Below are 19778 nucleotides of genomic sequence, written 5' to 3' on the forward strand. Positions count from 1 at the left end.
CAATAGCTCATGGCACTCAGATCAGATCAGCCCAGCATCTAACAAACACAGAGAGAACTAACAGTCATTCTGGCTCCCTCTTATGGCCGATTGAGGAAACAGCACCCAATCACATTTACAGCATGATTTAAAGAAACAGGTACAGTATTGTTACATGATTTATATATTGCCAAGCCAACTGTTAGAATTATATTCCTAACATTCTCCCCTTTGGGTAGGACAATATATAGATTTTACAATCTTAATCCGTATTGCTCACAACAACGTTTATGCTTTATATTACCTTGGGCCTTAGTAAAATGAACTGTGATGTTATCTTCATACATACAATACTCCAGTGTACTACTAACACTTTGTCTCACGTTTAAATATCTCAAGTCAGTGTGTTTTGACCTAGTTTTTACAGCGAGATTGGATGCCATCTGGATTGCTGCTTGATTGTCTTCATAAACAACAATAGGCCCTCGTATGTCAATTCCCATATCAAGTAGCAGTTGCTTATAATAAAACAAATCAGTACATAATAATGACAGACATGAGAACTCAGCCTCCATAGGCGATAGACCTAAATGTTTTTGTCTAATAGACTGCCATCCAATTAGTGCCTTTCCCAGGAATACAACAAACCCTGATATTGATTTCCTGGTAGACACATCTGTAGCAAAACTTGCATCAGCATATGCAGTCAAGCTCAGATCATCTCTAGGTTCTAAATACAATGCATGATGCATCGTTTGCTTAAGATATCTTAATATCCTCTTAGCAGCTTGCCAGTGCCTTTCAGTCAGTTCAGGATTAAACCTGACTAATTGATTTACACTATAGGCTATGTCAGGACTTGACCAATTACTCAGATATGATAAACTACCAATTAATGATTGATAAATACCTTTATCAAACACAGTGCTTTTTGCATCATCGTGGCTAAATTCCAGACCTATTGGAGTTTTAGCTGGTTTACACAGTTCCATCCTGAACGTTCTGAGTAGCTGGTTAATCTTCTCGTTTGTGAGATTTTGTATCCTCCCCTAGTTTTATCTATCTTTAATCCAAGATATTGCCTAATCTCACCAGGATGTTTTATACTGAACTTCGTTTTCAACAGTGTAATAATCTCAGTAGCTTCTTGCTCAGTTTTAGTGATTAATGCTATGTCATCAATGAACAATAGCAACAATGAAATCACGCCATCACTTTCTTTCTTAAACAAATATGGATCAGCCATGCCAACTTTGAAAACTATCTTAGTTAACTCTTTCACTATACATTTGATTCCATTCATAGCCTAATTGCTTTAAGCCATAAAGACTCTTAACTTCCAGCAATCAGTTTTACTATCAGTGTTTAACCCTAAAGGCTTCTTTAAATATATAGTATTTTGCAACGGTGCATGGAGATATGCCGTCTCAACATCTAAATGATTCACTACATATCCATGCCTAGCTGCCCAAACTAATGATGCATGTAATGTAGCCTTTAGACTAGGTGCAAATACCTCATCATAGTCATTGGCTGACTGATCAAACCCTTGTGCTACCAATCTGGCTTTATGGGTAACATTCCCATCTACACTTGTTTTAAACTTGTAGATCCATTTACATCCTATGGCATGTTTACCTGGGGGTAACCTTACACTTTCATACACCTCTAACTTTTGTGAGGATTTCAGTTCCTTTTCCATTGCTGTTTTCCAAACTATCTGCTCCTCCTTAGGATACATGGATAGTTCATGATACATAGCAGGAACTTTATCTTCTTGACAAGCTATACTAGCTTGATATCTGTCAGGTAGTTGTATTACACGGGTTGAACGTCTAGGCAACTCAGGGCTCTCCAGTGGACTCTCCTGTTTCACCCACTCCCGTTCTTCTAGTTCCTCCTGTACCTGCACTTTAATTGCTGGTTTTACTATTTTATCACTAGGGACTACCTGGATGTCGATAACTACATCATCAGTTGGTTCTAATTTATTCCACCCCATGTGTTCTATAAACTTAGCACTAGCGCTACAGTGAACCTTAGTTGTGCCTTTCTCCCAAAACCTAAACGATCTATGGTTGGCCTCGTAACCTACGAAAAATAACTGTCGAGCTCTATGCTGCCCTTTCAGTCGCACTTGTGATGGTATATGCACCCATGCTGGGGTTCTGAATGTATGTAGGCAACTCAGATCTAGTTTTCTGCCATGCCACCTAGTGAATGGCAATTCACCGGTTGTTGTATTCACCACATTATTTAAAACATGGTTACTACACATCATAGCTTCACCCCACCCTCCGAGTTCCATCTGCCGGTCAGTGTCGACTGGCAACCACGCGGAGGAGAGCCTTCTCGGTAGTAGCTCCGACCCTTTGGAACGATCTCCCCGTGGAGATTCGTACCCTCACCACCCTCCAGACCTTCCGCACAGCCCTTAAAATCGGGCTATCCCGTCAGGCCTGGGGCTAAAGATTGTAACCCGCCCGAATGGTATGAATGTTGTGCTTTTTTAATTATGTATTGTTCTTATGTGTTAAATGTTTGTTTCCCCCCCCCCTTGAGTTGTAAGCCGCCCTGAGTCCCCCCAGGGAAAAGGGCGGCATATAAATAAATTTTCATAACTCATAACTCATAACCCACAGTGTTTTCGGGAAACCTGAATCAGCTATCATAGTTCAAGCCATGGCCTATAATGTTTGCCCCCTTTGTTCTACAAAAGAGTTATGTTGTGGCCTATGAGGAGCAGAACGTTTGTGCTCGATTCCAGCTGTTCTTAACATAGTTTGGAATTTATAGTTGGTAAACTCCGTCCCATTATCAGTAAGCACAGTGATAACCTTGGCTTTCATCTTTCTCTCCGCAAACCTCAGCCAATTAAAGAAATGCTGAAAAATTTCTGTTTTGTTTTTCATCAAGTAACAGAAACCGTATCGGGAATAATGATCCATGATACTCAAAACATAACAGGCACCTCCCAAACTGGGTTTCTTAGGTCCTATTATATCAGCAAAAAACAACTTTCAGAGGTTCCTTTGTTTTAAAACCATTCAGTCTGTTTGCAGGAGTAACTTTGCTCTTCTCCTGATTGCAAACATTGCAGTTTAAACATTTACTGCATTGTTTTAGCTTTACTCCTCCTGACAATTTAACAGTTTGTTGCAGCATCTTGAAATTAATGTGCCCCATGTGTCTATGTAGTAAATGTATACATTTGTCATGTGGATTCACATTATCATAAACTGAGTTAGCTATTTGGGCATCAGATATAACATATAAACCATTTGTTAATTTGGCAGCCCCGGCAGGCCTGGGGCTGAAGAGTTTTTGCCCCCCTTCTCGAGTGGTATGGTTGTTGTGTGTTTTTAAATTTTGTATTGTTATGTCTCGTCTTTTTTATCCCCCTGTCTGTACCTCCTTCCCTGATTGAATTGTGAGCCGCCCTGAGTCCCCTTCGGGGAAAAGGGCGGCATATAAATGTAATCAATCAATCAATCAACCTTCTTTTTCAATTATACAGTTATCTCCCCTAAAGGTTACTACATAGCCAATATTAACTAGAGCCCTTACTGATGATAAATTAAATTTCAGTTTAGGTACATATAACATGGAGAAACGCTCATTTACAAATGAACAATATGCAGTACCTTCAGCCTCCTTCATCTTCCATCCATTCACCAAACATACAAACCTTTTTCTATCTCTAGCAATGCACTGTGATGCTCCACTATCAACAACCCACAAATCATGGTTTACTGGTGCATTGCTAGACATAGCCAAAGTAGACATAGCTAAATTGAGATTAACATTCTTTCTAGCTCTTTTGGCATTCTGTTGTCTTGCCTTTTTACAGAACCTAGCTATATGTCTCCTAGCCCCACAAGAAACATTTTTGAACAGTATAGGCAGTAGAATGTGACTCCACATGTTGTGGTGGTTTCTCTCTCAGTTCTCCATCTTTCTCCTTGACTCTTCCAACAATCGTGCAGTAATGTCAGTCAATGTAAGTTCATTTCGGGTTAGGACTTCAAGAGAAGATACAAAAACATCATAACTCTCATCCAGTGTGGAGAGTATGATATAAACTTGATGTAGCTCAGAAAGGATTAATTCTATTTCATGTAGCCCCTGGAAAACCCCTTTCATAAAGGTTAAATGAGCTAACATATCTCCACCTTTCAGAAGACGTGCCCTAAACAGTTTGCGTGTGAGATCTAGGTGTGCACCTACAGTGTCACGTACATAAATTCTCTTCAAATTCTCCCAACATCTTGCAGCAGAATCTTCTCTACGAATGTGTACTAATTGTTGGTCATTCAGTGTTAGATCAATTATACACAACACCCATTCGTTGCATCACTGAAAATCTGTTATCTTCTTGGCAACATCCTCGTTAGCTGGATTCCAAGCAGTTACATCCGGTGGATTCTGTACAGCATTCTATAAACCTTCCCTACGCAGGAGTAGACTGCATTTCATAGACCAGGAAACATAGTTTGTTCCATCCAACCGGGTTATCATCGATAGACTTGTTGATGGGTCGCTCACCATCTTCTCCAGGATAGTAACAATCACTAAATAAACAGCTGTCTGTCTATGGTATTGCGTATCAACACCAACTCTCCTTTAGCTATGTCTGGTACACTCTGGGCCCATAACCAGTGTTAGGTAAGCTCCTCGTTGGGAGAGCGAGTACGTTCAGCGAAGCGTTGTGAGAGTTGTGTTGGAGAACACCCAAACCAGCATACACTGCAGTTTGAATAGGCTTTTACTTTCGTGGAAATAGAGGTATCAGAGTCCATCAAACAATCCAAGTCATACACGGATAAGACAGTCAGTTATCAATGTCTTTTCAGTTAAGGGATAATCCAAATAACAGAAGTTACTTAATTACACCAGTTACATAGACTGGGCTTATGCAGCCAAACCTGATTAGTAGGTAAATCATCTCCCCCCCCCCCCCAAATAATGTATGAAACAGCCCTGAAATTATAACAGCCTTTTGAATGGTTTATAATATGATACTCTGATCAATGAACTAACCACATTTTAACCCAGACAGCGTGAGCCCAGACAGTGAATAAAAGCAGTTCAGATAATGGAGTTTCTATTTGGGATGAGTAATGAGGAAAATGGTCTTCTCTGAATTTTTTGAACTGTGTTAAGAGATCCTACATGTGAGAACAAATATGATCAAAGCTGCAAAAGAAATTTGCAGTTTTAGGGCCAATCAACACAAGGCACACAGAAGAAACCAAAGTTAGATGGTTTTAGGGACAACCGTCCAACAAAACATGTATTTGTTAAAACTTCCTATAAACAAATGACAATTTCTTTTAGTTGCATTCTGCTTTGAGGTGAGGTTGCACTCTATAAGGTTGTTTGGGAATACTCTTGGATGTAGCATTATTGTTTGATAACCATGTAACATCAGTGGCTCAGAAAGCTGTTTATATAGCCTTTCCTTCAATCACTATTTGGAGAAAAGAGGCTTAGTTTTTGTGACTCATGCACTAAAGCATGAGTTACCTTCGTAACTTGAAGATGTGTGAATTGCCTGCGGGCCGGGGAATTCTGGGAGCTGAAGTACAAGAATCTTTTAACTTGCGAAGGTTGAAAAATATGGAACTAAAATAATAAAGCAATGTACAAGTTAGATTAATGTAACATTCCCACTTAGTGTAAGGTAATTTTTAAAGAAAAATTACAGTGGGTCCATCATACAGCAATATAGATGATATGTGGTGCCTCTCAAGTACCCTCTATGTGGAATTTAAATGGTTGTCAAGTTCACCAATGTTCACAATAATGTATAAAACTGTACATTGTTGTTTAGCTAAGAGCTAAAAATACTTGTTTGTCTAGGCATTTGAATGTTCTCAGTTGTTGCAATTGTTTTTAATCATTTTCAGGTAATGAATTATTATTTTAACATTTTATTTATTTATGTTCCACCTTTATTATTTTTATAAACAACTCAAGGTGATGAACATATGTATTATACATCCCTCCTCCTGTTTTCCTCGGAACAACAACCCTGTGAAGTGGTTGGGCTGAGAGAGATTAAAGATTTGTTTTAATTGTATTTCTGTTGCTTTAATTTTTCCTTTAAAAGCTGTCTGGTATTACTGAGAGAGTGGGCATCTTTACAAATAAAGCAAAGATAAAATATTGTACAGGGGGAAATATTTCTAATGAAGGAGCGGTCTATGCCTCACCCTTGTCAGGTTACTCAGCCTTAGAGCAGTGAAATCTAAAATTACAATCGTCCTTAAAATGTGTGCCATAGAGGCTGGGAGACTTTATCCAGCACCCATTTATCAGGAGGCAGATTAATAATGTCCCTTCCCACTTTTCTACAATCCTCCCTATCCCATTACCACCTTAACTTACAAGTGGTTCTTTCCATGACCTGCATATGCAGCCATTGGGATTTCCAAGCAAGTATAACTAGCAAGCTGTGGTTTGCTTTACCGTGGGTTATTCAATAAATCACAATAAATTGGATTGATACAACATATTAATTCTTAATCCATTGTTTACAAATCATATTCAAGTTCATATAATGTGATAAACGCAAATGAGCTGCTTTATGGCATGGATGAAGCTATTTCCTCTATTGAAACTAGAATTTCGATGGAATTCCAACCCTTTAGAGAGCCAGTTTGATCTAGTAGTTAAGGGACCAGGCTAGAAATCAGGGAGAATGAGTTCTAGTCCCGCCTTGTGCCAGTCACTTGCTTTCAACCCTAGGAAACAGGCTGTGGCAAACTACTTCTAAAATCTTGCCAAGAAAACTGCAGGGACTTCTACAGGCAATTGCTAGGGGTCTGTTGTGGCCCTCCAGCATAGCTGGCAGCAGATTCGGACAGTGAGGAGGTTGGGGAGGAACATGGGCCAGTCCTAGAGTCGGGAGCCATTGGATCTTGGTATCAAGAAGCAGATTGAAGGCAGGCCCTGAACAATTTGAACCTTTTACATCATCTTATGTTCTATCATAATTGATAAGTGGTACGGCTTTGCAGAAAATGAAGTGAATTATTTACATTTCCCAATCTAGACAAATACATGAAATAAACATCTGCATATGCCTAGAATATTTTCCCTTAAGAAAGTGTTTCTAAAAAAAACGTTTGCATGTCGGAAACATGCAGCTGTATTCTGTTCAATAACTCCTGGAAAAAAATACCTTGTGTTAATTGTGTCCAAATTTTTTCCATAACTTAACTCTTTACAGAGGAGGCTTTGTACTGCCACCTAGTGATCTGTTTTTCATGACATAATGGCCAAGCAGTGTAATAAATAGTGAAAAAACATTCAACTGTGAACAGGGGACTTCAGTAAATTGATTGCTGCAAACTATCAATGAATACAGGAGCTGTATTTCAGAACTGAAACCACAAATTCCCATTCTTTTAGATTGCAAGATACTATTTCACAGCATCGCTACTGATAGATTTAATCACTAAGTTACTGAGCCCACTTACCCTGGTTCCCCCCCTAAACTATAAACAATAATTGTTAATTTAGATTACACAAAAAAGACCTTAATGAGTAGCTTAAAATCTATCTTTCCTTCTGCACTATTCAAAATGTTTCTATTTGCAACCTAAATTTATGACTTGGAAGAACTGATTGTAAATATATTGCAATTTATGGTGTGTTGTGGGTAGATAGAGCTGTTAAATTGTAAGACAAAATTGTCTTCAGTTTAGAAGCTCTATCCACGTTGCACTATAAATTGTGTTTATATGCAGATGATACGTTGAGTTTATCTGTACAAAGTAACTGAAAAGAGTGAAGAGTTTTATCCCTTTTCAGGTTAGAATCTGATCTGAAAGACCAGCACAAACAAATACACTGGCGACATACAGACTTCCAAAGATTAAGACTATCCAGGTTGGGAAAAAACCCATCAGTGTAATTTGAAAACCTTAGAGCAGTACCCCTCTGTATTTTTTAGAAGGCTTTCACCACTTATCCTTCCTACAACAGCCACACTCTTAGTTACCCCTTGAAAATTATGTTTTCTCCAATAGACGGTGGATAAAAATGAATGATGAGCCTGCTTGTCTCATTCATTATGAAGATAAAGCTGCTGCTTAAGTTATTATAGCTTACACTTATATAGAATAATATATGCTTACCCAGCAGTGTAAATTCATAAAGTGGTGTGTATGATAATTCTCTGGCTGAGTTCTTATAGTAAATCACCACGTAGTTTATTTGGTTTGGCTAAGTCTAATAGGTGAATCTTGGAGTTGGGGTTTTTAATAACCCGGTGGTTATTTAATTTCTAAACCATTGCTAAACAAACCATGCCTTAGCACAATATAGAAAACAGGCCATAGATTGTTATGCTCATTCAAAGAATAGTATATTAATGCTTTTGTTGGCAACAGTTATCATGCTTGGATCAACTGTAGCAGCTATAAATGAATATGCTGAAGACTTAGGGCAGATTGGACATTGTGCCTTCTTACAACATCCCTGAAAGCTGATTGTGTTCAAAAGTATCATCCCAACCATCCTCCTGAATATTACTAGTAAATATCCATCCTATACAGCAGATGAAACAGATGTGTGTTGATTCATGTGAGATATTCATGTGAGATATTGCCTTAACCTTTCCAAATAAGCATTGAACTAAATGTAACATGCATTCACACAAACATATTTAAAAACTATTAGTTTACTTCTTAATTAAAGAGCAGTATGATATATAAGTTCTGTGGAAGCAGAAGAACAATAAGGGAAAGAAAGTGTTGAGTAATTTTTTACCTGTTACTATATCCTTTAATTCCCCTTCCTAGTAACTTTGCTATGTTGTAATGTTTCAGGTAAGATGCAGTAATAATAGGTGATTCTGCAAATCAACGGAACTCAGATTGCATTAATTCCCATTGTTCACTTGTGAGTAACATTCTTTCCCTAATTTGTGTTTTAATCTTATTAAATGAATATATATTTTGGGCTTTTGCTAAATAAAGATTTCATTTGATTTGATATACACTTTTAGGCTCCAGAAAAATACAGAGTACACATATGATATGTGAACCCAATCATTGTGGCATAAACATAGTGTATAGTTTAGCGAACGTGTAAACGACCCCACGGCACAGCAGTGTCTTCAATTAATGGTGAGTACAATGGGTCAATCTACTTCAAAATGTAATTTTCTAGAATAATAAACTAGCCAGGACTGGAGAAAAAAAATGAGGCTGAAATCAAATCTTACGAACATATGGTTAGAGTACTAGGATGTATTCATTACTATTATTGACTATGTTCAGTTATATTTCCATGTATTGAATAATGTTTGTGAAAGGGGCAGTACATAAAGAAAATATATGCTTGTGTTTAGGTGTTGAATGTGTTCACAGTGAAATTATTGCTGTATGTGTAGTATAAGAAATTTAGTAGTTGATTTGCATCTTTGCAGGCTTTTTATTCCAGTGGGCTTAGTAAGCACTTAGGCAGAATTCCTAAATGCACTTTCTTAGAAATTAATATCATTTACACAAATGGGATTTTAATGTAAATGGATTTAGGACTGGGTACTTAGAAAGCAATGGTGCCAGTAAAATTACTGTCATTTTGCATTACTGGAATATTTGAGGATATTTCTATTTATCCAGAGCAGAATCAATGCTTCTGGTGGGGGAAATGCCTACCCATCTTCCCATCTGCTATGGAGCTTCAGAGACCCTAGAGGAGATTTGGAACTCTAGGGACACTGCATAGGAAGGAGAAGGAGTGGGGTGTCAGCATACATGTTAACTGCACAGAGTCATGCATAGGAGATAGGCAGCCATATAAATGTATTAAATAAGCAAATAAGACATTGAATTGATTCCTTGGTTTAAATCAGCATAGTTACCTGGAAAATTCCGGTGGACTTTCCTTCAAAAACATTTTGGTCTGAATTTATTTGTTTGACCTTACTTTTTTGTATGATTACATTATAATAGAATGTAGGCAAATGTTTTTGTATACAGTATTCTATTTCTGTAAATAAAAAGCAAGAAATTGAAGTGCTATTGTTAAATTGTGCAGTTAAATTGTAAATAAAAAGCAAGAAATTGAAGTGCTATTGTTAAGTTGTGCAGCCTGATTTAAATGTTAAAACATTTATTTGCTCTCCAAGTGGCATCTCTGGGGAAGTGTAAAAAAAAAAAAATGCCAGTCATGGCAACTGATTGAAACCGTACCCCTTTGTACATGCATGTGTTTTGACACATGTACAAATCAGATGGGGTGTGGATTGCATTGCCGCAACCTCTATCTGAACATTTTTGACACACCCACGCTAGTTGGATGCTCTGAATCCCACCTTTTCAGTTCATTTGAAGACCCCAGCATTTAAAACAGTTTAAAAACAATAAAATCAGGTAGAAATTTCACATCTAGTAGCAACAACAAAAGTAGCAGTGAAAGAAAATAATTATTGAAATTAAAACCAGTCTAAAAACAAAGAGGGCATGAATATGTTTGTTATAATTGTCCTACAGATGGGTACATTGGAGACAGTGATCAGACTCTGTCAATATAGCTTTTAGCTTTATGAGCTTAAAGTTAGAAGATTTATCTAGATCTAGAAATAAGATTTAGAAAGCCTTTTTTTAGAAAGTGGATAACTTCAGTTGATATTGTATGCATGCATTATAACGTTTTTAAATCATATGCAGGAAACTTGACAGACATATTTAGGAAAATATCCAGTCTAAATGTAATTAATAGTGCATTTTTAATTGTTTTTAATATTCTTTTTAAATTAAAGAGTGGTTTATTCCAACTACAAACTTATTTCATATATCATATTGTACAACAAGTTAAGAGCTCAATAGCCTTTAATATATGACATTATATTTAAGGCTGGCTAACCTGAACCAATCCTGAATTAGTAGCACTTTATCTGTTTATTCTCATAAACAAATGACTTGATTGGAGATTGATTCAATGACTTTAATACAAATTTAATATTTGAATACAATTTTTACTGATTGCATGATTAAGGTCTTCGAATGTGGGTACAGCCTGGGATTCCCTTGATTATAATCCTTTTGCTTTATTATAATTTTATAAAAATATGATTACTTTTATGAGACTGAACAGATAGCTCAAATTAGTTTTGTAAGACACTAACAATTCTATTTAACATACATTAATTTCTTAGGTGCAGATGATTAGGAGCAGAATATAGGCAATAGTCTTCTATTAAGTAAGATCTCTGTACATCCAGTTCATAATTATTTCTATTGATAGTCAGTAGGTCTCTTTTGGGGGGGGGGGTTAAGAAAGGAGTTTTGAGACATGTGATACCACTATCAGGTGCTGTCAGTCCCTTACAATGCCCCCCTCCAGACAATGTATTGCTGTTTTATATCATTTGTTTCAGGAAAAAATGTTTGGTAAAATGAAAAATAAACATTTCTGTAAATTATTTTCTGCCTGGTGTGTGACTTGTGAGTAGTTTCTGCCTTCTCAATATTCTGGCTCCATAGTTTAATATATTTGATTAAACTGGCATAAGTAGTGAGTTGGAATCCTTATTAACAGTGTGAAGTTAACATTATTGGCAGCAGTGGTGGGATTCAATTTCTTTTTACTACCGGTTCTGTGGGCATGGCTTGGTGTGTGTGGCAGGGAAGGATACTGTAAAATCTCCATTCCCTCCCCACTCCAGGGGTAGGTTACTGCAAAATCCCCATTCCCTCCTGAGCAGCTGGGATTTAGGAGGCAGAGAATAGATGAGGTGGGGCCAGTCAGAAGTGGTATTTACTGGTTCTCTGAACTACTCAAAATTTCTGCTACCAGTTCTCCAGAACTGGTCAGAACCTGCTGAATACCACCACTGATTGGCAGCCTATACTAACTTTAGGTGGGCTGTCCAGTCATTACTTACAACATATCTATAATGGTTTTATAATAAAGTAGTCCCAAAGTAGAATAGGTCCAAGGATGACTCACTAGTGGAGCAAAAATATGGAAAAAGCAGAATTTATTGCCTTTTCTGTTTCTCATTATAAATACTTTACTTAGGATGAGAAGAAAGAGAGAGGGAGATTTTTCATCAGTCCAGCAATTGGAAGCGTTTGGACAAGCAAACCTAACTTTCAGCTGCTGTGATGCCACCTGATTCAGGTAGGTTCTGACTATAGAGGATCAAACCACTATAAAGAGAGGGACAGGTTTTCCTCTGTCAGATATCCTAGTCTACTCTTTCAGTTTATTTATCTAATATTAGACTTGCTAAGGCAACTTTAATGCCTTACATTCATAGGTTTAGTTTAGCTAGAGTTCGTGGCCCGACAAATGCGCGCATGACAAAAGCGTGCCGACAAAACCGTGACGCAAAAAATGTGACGTCATCAGCGCGCTGACAACAGCGCGCCGACAACAGCGCGCCGACAACAGCGCGATTTAAGTTAAGGTAAGGGTTAGGGTTAGGTTTAGAGCGTGCTTCTGTCGGCGCGCTGTTGTTGGCGCGTTTCAGCGCTCATTCGTCGGCGCGGTTTAGAACTTGCGGTTTTGTTGGGCGCGCTTTTGTTGGGTGCCCTTTTGTCGGTGAACCGCTAGAGTTATGGTTGCCAGATTCTGTCTCTGGTAGTCTTTTGATCACTATTTTTCATTCTTCAGATTTATATAGATCTGAAGAATGAACAATTGTGATCAAAAGATGACTCTGGGTGACTTTTGACCACGATGCCACTCAGAGTCATTTTGGTTTGTGCTGGTTGGCCATACACAGTGTATATGATAAATAAATGGTAATACGTTACATGCATCTTTTACTAAGCATCAACCAACCTTTATTGTAAAGGGTTTGTACTTTAGATACACACCTACGTACAGGTGTTGAAGGATCAATTTCATCTTGTCATTTTTGAGGTTAAAAAGTCTTCAAGGACCACTGTCAGTCGCTGTCATTACTAATATGTGAAAGGGATAACCGTCTTTCAGCACGTAATTCATCACACACATTGATTTAATGGGTACTGCTAAGCCAGTTTGATTCGCGTGGAATTGATGTAGATCAGGGAATGTACAAGGGAAGTGTAATGTTAAGATGCAGCATACTTGAACAGCAGTGAGAAACGCAGGGAAATATATGATACTAACTGCATTATTTGCCCTGTCTTGTTACAAGTCTGCTGGATCAGACCTTTCCCCAGGTTTTTTTTTTTTTTTTGCCTTTCCCCAAGATGACGATGGGGGAGGGAGCAAAAGTGACAGGAGAAAGGACTGCTCTCCATACTGTAATTCGTGAAACACAAGACTGCCCCTTGCACAATCCAATCCATCTAGCCCTTCTGGGGGGTGGGGGTGGGGGTGGGTGGCTTTAAGAGCTTCAGCTGATTGACAACATTTATCAGGCATTTACCAGGAGGAAGTAGGACGAAGCTGCTGCATATGAAGAACGTACTGCAAAGAAGCAGGTAGAGGTATTTTGTATACACTGTAAATACTGACTTGTAGATTTAATTAGATATACCCCGAGCCAAAATCTTTTTAATTGGAAAAAACAAGCCCTGCTTACATGGATCTCCAAGGGGGTGTGTGTGTGTAAGAAATAATGCGCAGCAGGGTGAAGGTACTAATTGTATTGGCAGCGGATGGTCCGTTTCCTTATCAAGTCTCAGAATAAGGAGATTAAACAAAAGCACGTGTCATTTTTTTTTATTTCCTTGGCGAGGTAAGGCAAGCAGTCACTTTGATTTCTAGGCAGATGCTGAAGCTCCCGGCACGGAACGCCTCCTTCCTCCATCCCATCCCCCCTCTAACATAGCGGCCAGAGATGTCTCTTCCCCACCCCTTTCTGGAGGAGAGTTTCGCACAGGCGCGCAGCTGCGCGCTCTTTACACGCTCAGTCGCTCTCATACTGGGTCCATCTAAGCATGCTGCCTCTCTCTCTTTCGCGCGCCCGTACGCGCGCGGGCGCGCACCCCCACAAATACACACGCAGGCGCACACGCAGGGAAGCAGGAGAAACGCAAACGTAAAAAAAATAGGGAGTCTATATGTGGTGATGTCGGGGGGGGGGGGGAGAAATCTCAGTTGCACTTCTGGCCCTTTTAAAAAGTTTGTGTAAATTGGAATGAGGTCAGATTTGGAGCTTCTCATTGCACACGGTTATTGGGTTCCAAGCCAATCGGAACCGAGGGGCGGGGTTTTAGCACGACGGAGCGTTGGATACAGCCTATGATTGGCTTAGAAAAGAGCTGAGGAAGGATAAAGCCGCACGAGGCGGAATTGAGCGCCGCTCTAAGCTTGCAGCAAGAGAAAGTGTGTGTAGTGGGGCGGGGGGGAAGAAGCCAAGTCTGTAATCCCGGTTTGTACATGTCTCTTTCCTTTTGGGGGGGGCTGTGCATCTACAGGCGAGCAAGACGGGACTCTATGCATTTGCTGCACCAGTCACTGCTTTTCCTATTGGGAAGACACCCGGTTATTAATGCTACTCGGTTGCACGAGCGGGGCTTTTTACCCCCAGCTAACTCCCTGGCAGCCGCTGAATAACCATAGAAAAAACTCTTGAGCCCTCTAATTACGAGTTCTTTGGACGAAGAAATTTTTTTTAATCGTTATTACCGGTTTCGCTTGCCGACGTGGGCATTTTCATTTTTTTAGTGGGTTTTTGTGTGTCTATCTTCAAGATTTTTTTTAGTAGTGGGCGTGCTGCTTCTGCCGAGACACCTCGAGTACAGTATTAGGAGAGAGTGAAAGACGGGGGAAAAAACCACCCACTTGTGAACGCCAGGGTGGGGGAAGAGGTGGAAAAGAGAGAGAGAGAGAGAGAGAACTGGGATTGGCGGCTGTTTTGTTTTTTATTTGCTTTTAAAAAAAAGAAAGGCACTCTTTCCACTTAGAGCCGGGAGTCTGCTCTTAAACTCGCGGTGCAAAGTTGCGGCGAGAGGCGTGCGCAAGTGTTGGAAGAGGCAAACGCGGTGTGGAGCTACAACTACTTCCCGGAGGGAGTCGTGCCTTAAGTAACGGGGGACTGACGAAGCGCTGGCCAAAGGGGGCTTGGAGGGCTCCGACTGACCGGCAAAGTTGAGGGTCTTGTTTCAAGCGGGTGGCCAAGCTGAGCCCCACCGACTTCCCCGCAGCCGCTGCGGCGCGCGCCGACCCCCCGAAATGGTGCAACAGACGAACAACGCGGAGAACACGGAAGCCCTCCTGGCCGGCGAGAGCTCGGACTCCGGGGCCGGCATCGAGCTGGGCATCGCTTCTTCTCCCACTCCGGGCTCGACCGCTTCGACGGGGGGCAAAGCGGACGATCCGAGCTGGTGCAAGACGCCCAGCGGGCACATCAAGCGGCCCATGAACGCCTTCATGGTGTGGTCTCAGATCGAGCGGAGGAAGATCATGGAGCAGTCCCCGGACATGCACAACGCGGAGATCTCCAAGCGCCTGGGCAAGCGGTGGAAGCTGCTCAAGGACAGCGACAAGATCCCGTTCATCCGGGAGGCGGAGCGGCTGCGCCTCAAGCACATGGCGGACTACCCCGACTATAAGTACCGACCAAGGAAGAAGGTGAAATCGGGCACGAACTCTGGGAAGCCGGGTGAGAAGAGCGGGGGTGGAGGGAGTGGCGGCGGCGGCAATCAGGGAGCAGCCGCCTCCGCTGCTGTTTCCAACTCTTCCAAGCTTGCCCAGAAAAAGGGCAGCGCCGCCAAACTCTCTCCCAGTGGCGCCGGCAAGCCGCATCCCAAACTCAGCCCGAGTGGAGGAGGCGGCGGCGGCGGCACGAAAGCTCCGTCCTCTTTTCCATCGGAGCAGCCGGCTGCCCTCCTGCCCCCGGAGCACCATTCTCTCTACAAATCCCGCGCCGTCTCGCCGGGCTCCTCCTCGCCCTGCAGCAGCAGCAGCAGCCACAGCAGCCGACATCTCCCCGAGAAGAAGGCCAAGCGGCTCTACCTCTTCTCCCACTCGTCGCCCGGCGGCGCCGTTCCGGCCAGCCCGACCCTCAGCACTTCCACAGAAGCCAGCGACCCGCTGAGCCTCTACGACGAAGTAGCGGCCGTGGGCGGCCGGCAGGACGGGGGCGAGCCCTCCTCTTCCCCCGTGGGCGACTGCTCCCCGTCGGACCACCGAAGCTACACCAGCCTGCGGGCGCCGTCGCCGACGCCTTCGACCTCGCACTCTTCGTCGGCTTCCTCCTCCTCCGCCTCCTGCGCTTCCTCCTCCTCGGACGACGAGTTCGAAGACGACCTGTTGGACCTCAACCCCAGCCCGGGCTTCGACAGCATGGCCCTGGGGAGTTTGAGCTCCTCGGTCCTCGACAGGGATCTGGATTTTAACTTGGAGCCTGGCTCGGGCTCTCACTTTGAATTCCCAGACTATTGTACCCCGGAGGTAAGTGAGATGATCTCGGGAGACTGGCTCGAATCCAGCATTTCCAACTTGGTATTTACGTACTGAGTTGGCGGGGGGGGGACCGAAGGATTAAGAGGAGAGCAAACGGCGCGCTTGGGGGGTGGCGGGGAGGAAGGAGAGAGAGACGCGGACATGGCGTTCAACCCCCAGGCGCGCTGCAAAACTGGAGAGCGAGCATTTCACCCACGGTTGAGGATGGTCCCCCGCCCCCCGTTACCGAAACTGACTTGAGGGGGTGTGTGCGCGCGTGGTTCTTACTTCGCTAACGCTGCAAAAGAGACCAACGCGCTCTCCACCGAGAAAGCTACCGCAGAAATAACACCGGACTAAAAATCGATCCCCACCCCCTTTTTCTTCGTTCACGTTTCATCCTCCTTTTGCAGCCGAAGAATGAGAAGCACGTTTCAGACTCTGGTGAGAATCTAGTGGCTTAAACAGGAACGACAACTACAAGCGGGGGGGGGGGTGTGTGGAATTCGTGCACATCTTTGCTTGTTGGATTGGAGGGAGGGAGAGAAGGGAGGAAGGTAGATTCTGCTATGTGTATTAGGTTGTGTCTTTGGGTTAGGAGCGAAAGCTCGGGTGCTTCAAAACAAATGTGCAGAGCTGCAGTCAATTTGCATTTTTTGGGAAGGTTCTCTTTATACACCAAAAGGGAAATGGCCCTGGGAACTGGACTGAATCTTAAATGGGATGAAAAGGCGAGAAAGGAGCATTTGAAAACGAACTGGAAATTTGGCTGAAAACAATAATAAAACGGAAAAGGATTTGCACGTATGTGGGAGAAGGTGGCTGTGATTTTCTTTGCCACGCATTACCTTATGTCCATAGAAATCATATGTGGAATTTCAGCAACGCATAACTTTTGTTTTGTAAACGGAGACAGTTATAGAACATGCCAACTGTCTAATAATGTGGTACAGGGGAAATTGAGGGCGATTGCTCTTTTCTTGCAAAAAAAAATGTGTTTTTCTTACTCAGAATCGTGATGGTGTTGGATTATTTCTCTGGTGGGTTTTAATATAGCATGTTATCCTATCTTTTGGAGTTTTTTTTGTAAGACTGTTGAACAGTTTAAAAAGAATAGTGTTAGAATAATATAAAAAAGCAGATAGATGGCGCTATGTTTGATTCCTTCAAAAATTATCACCAGCTTTTTTTCACTCTTAACTCTTTAAAGGATTCAAACGCAACTCAAATCTGTGCTGGACTTCAAAATGAACACAGGACCAAATTTTTCCTCAGTGTGTATGTGTGTGTGTGTGCGCGTGTGTGTTCCTCTGTAGCTGTAAATGAAGACTTTTTTCACACCAGGATTCATTCTTGAAATGTTTTTTTTTTCCTTTAAATAAATGGAATTGGATGCCATTTTATAAGTGAAGTATTTATACTGGCCAAATGTTTTTACTCGTATTCCTTTGTCCTTTTTTGGTAGTTCTGTTTGTTACCCACACCATTTTTATGTCACCTTCACTGAAGGGCTAGAGTTTTAACTTTTAATTTTTATATTTAAATGTAGACTTTTGACACTTTTAAAAACAGAAGAGAAGATGAAAACGTTTGATTATTTTCTCAGTGTATTTTTGTAAAAAATATATAAGGGGTGTAAATTGCTGTTTTGGATTTCCTGATTATAAATAGGGCTGCTGGTTAATCTCTCTCACTCAAAAATCAGTCCCTACTTTTCATCATGTTTACACTCCAATCTGCAGGCTTCTTAAAGAGACAGTATCTCTTCTATCTACCATTCAACTCTACTTGTGAGTTGAGAGAGGGACTGAACTCTAATCCACTGTAGGGCTAATTTCTAACAAATCCTCCCTCAAAATAAACGTTACATTGTACAGAGAAAACAATATTTTTCAGGAAAAAGGGATCCTGTAGCTTTAACTTCAAAACCACATCTTTTTGCACTTTTTGTAAGCAAAAACAAAAGTAAATGAAAACCATGCCATTTAAATCACTGGACCTATCTAAATGCCGATTTGAGTTCGCAACACTTATGTACTTGCATTTTTCATTCTTGTATTTGACTATTTAATCCTTATACTTGTCGCTGAGTATAATTGTTTTAGTCTCTTATGGCATGATGATAGCATATGTATTCAGGTTTATAGCTGTTGTGTTTAAGATGAGAAAAAGTGAAAACATCTTTGTACATTTAAGTCTGTATAATAATAAGCAAAAAAAAAGATTGTGTGTTTATGTATGTTAATATAACATGACAGGCATGAGGACATCTGCCTAATGGAGAGGTTCCGTTAAGGGTTTTTAAATCTGGTTTCCTTTTTAATTTTTTGGTCATCCATCCTGTGCAATATGCTGTGTGGAATATCTTTGTCTAAGGATCTGCCCATAATAACAATGTTGGGTGGGGAGGGGAGGGGAGGGGAAAGCTGGCTAATAAAAGCCAAGTTCACTGCCTGTCAGATTGTCAATATTCTTTCTGTAAATAACCTTTTCCCCAAAGGAAATAAAATCAGCTGGAACTGAACCCTAAAACCCTGCTCCTATTGTCATTATTTTAGACTTTCTGGCTGTGTATTTTTTGCCCTGTGAAATGAAAACATTTTACAGTGATGGGTCTTGTATATGCTGTTAATACAGAAATGTGTCCTTTGCCCCCTCCCCTCCCACTGAAGCTTCATCGCTGTGCATCTTTGGATGTGTTCTATGCTTGCATGCTTTCTAGGAATAGGCATGTATTAAGGAAATGTTAATAGCATTTTCAGTGAAAGGCCAAAAGACTAGAATGGGAGATGGGCTTGTGCTCAAGAGAAGACCATTAGAAGGGAATGTGCTTTAAAAAGCCCTATAACCATTTTGTCCTATCAATGTGACCTTGCAATGTGAATTCCTGACTTAACATCCTTGATTGGGGTACTTCTAGAGTTTCCAAGTGAATTTTATAGCTGAAGAATTACATCAAGCTTATCTTCTATTCTTTGAAAAAAATATAATTTAAATGCTCTTAGCTCGATTCACTGCCAAAATAACAAACTTATTTCCCTTTTCTGGTATCCCATAACCAATTGCAGAAGACCCTATAACAAAAACCAGGCAGAGAACTGGGAACAGAAATACACACTATGAACAGTCTTTTTCTTGGTGTGACTCTCTTTGCAAGGTGTCATCTGGCCCTTTGTCTTTTATATAACCCCTTTTCAAGCAGATGTGAAATAGGTCAGTAGGCGAACTGTTAAGTATTGTGGCAGCTTTGATGAAGCTTAGAATATGCACTGCAAACCAACTGGGGGTGGGGGAAGAACCTCTTACATAGCCACAAACTCAGACTTCGAATTGAATTCCACTATGAATGCATATGCACTGAATATATCGCTGCTCAAATGGTTTTCTATCTCCCGCATCAATTATACTTAATACTTAAATGTTAAACAAATCCTTAATTGGAAATAAGCTTAAGT

General features: G+C 41.0%; 1 protein-coding gene across 1 annotated transcript; it reads left to right on the forward strand.

The window, feature by feature from the left end:
- Positions 1-14229: 14229 nt before the first annotated feature.
- Positions 14230-18563, forward strand: SOX4 (SRY-box transcription factor 4). Its single transcript, XM_032223212.1, has one exon. The coding sequence runs from the start codon at positions 15112-15114 to the stop codon at positions 16396-16398; it is 1287 nt and encodes a 428-aa protein (XP_032079103.1). The 5' UTR covers positions 14230-15111; the 3' UTR covers positions 16399-18563.
- The last annotated feature ends 1215 nt before the right edge of the window (positions 18564-19778 follow it).

Source organism: Thamnophis elegans, chromosome 8 (genome assembly GCF_009769535.1).
Source record: "Thamnophis elegans isolate rThaEle1 chromosome 8, rThaEle1.pri, whole genome shotgun sequence".
Taxonomy (NCBI): domain Eukaryota; kingdom Metazoa; phylum Chordata; class Lepidosauria; order Squamata; family Colubridae; genus Thamnophis; species Thamnophis elegans.

What these genes read in the sequence shown, in the direction of transcription:
- SOX4 (XM_032223212.1), top strand. Translation starts at nt 15,112, where the DNA reads ATGGTGCAACAGACGAACAACGCGGAGAACACGGAAGCCCTCCTGGCC.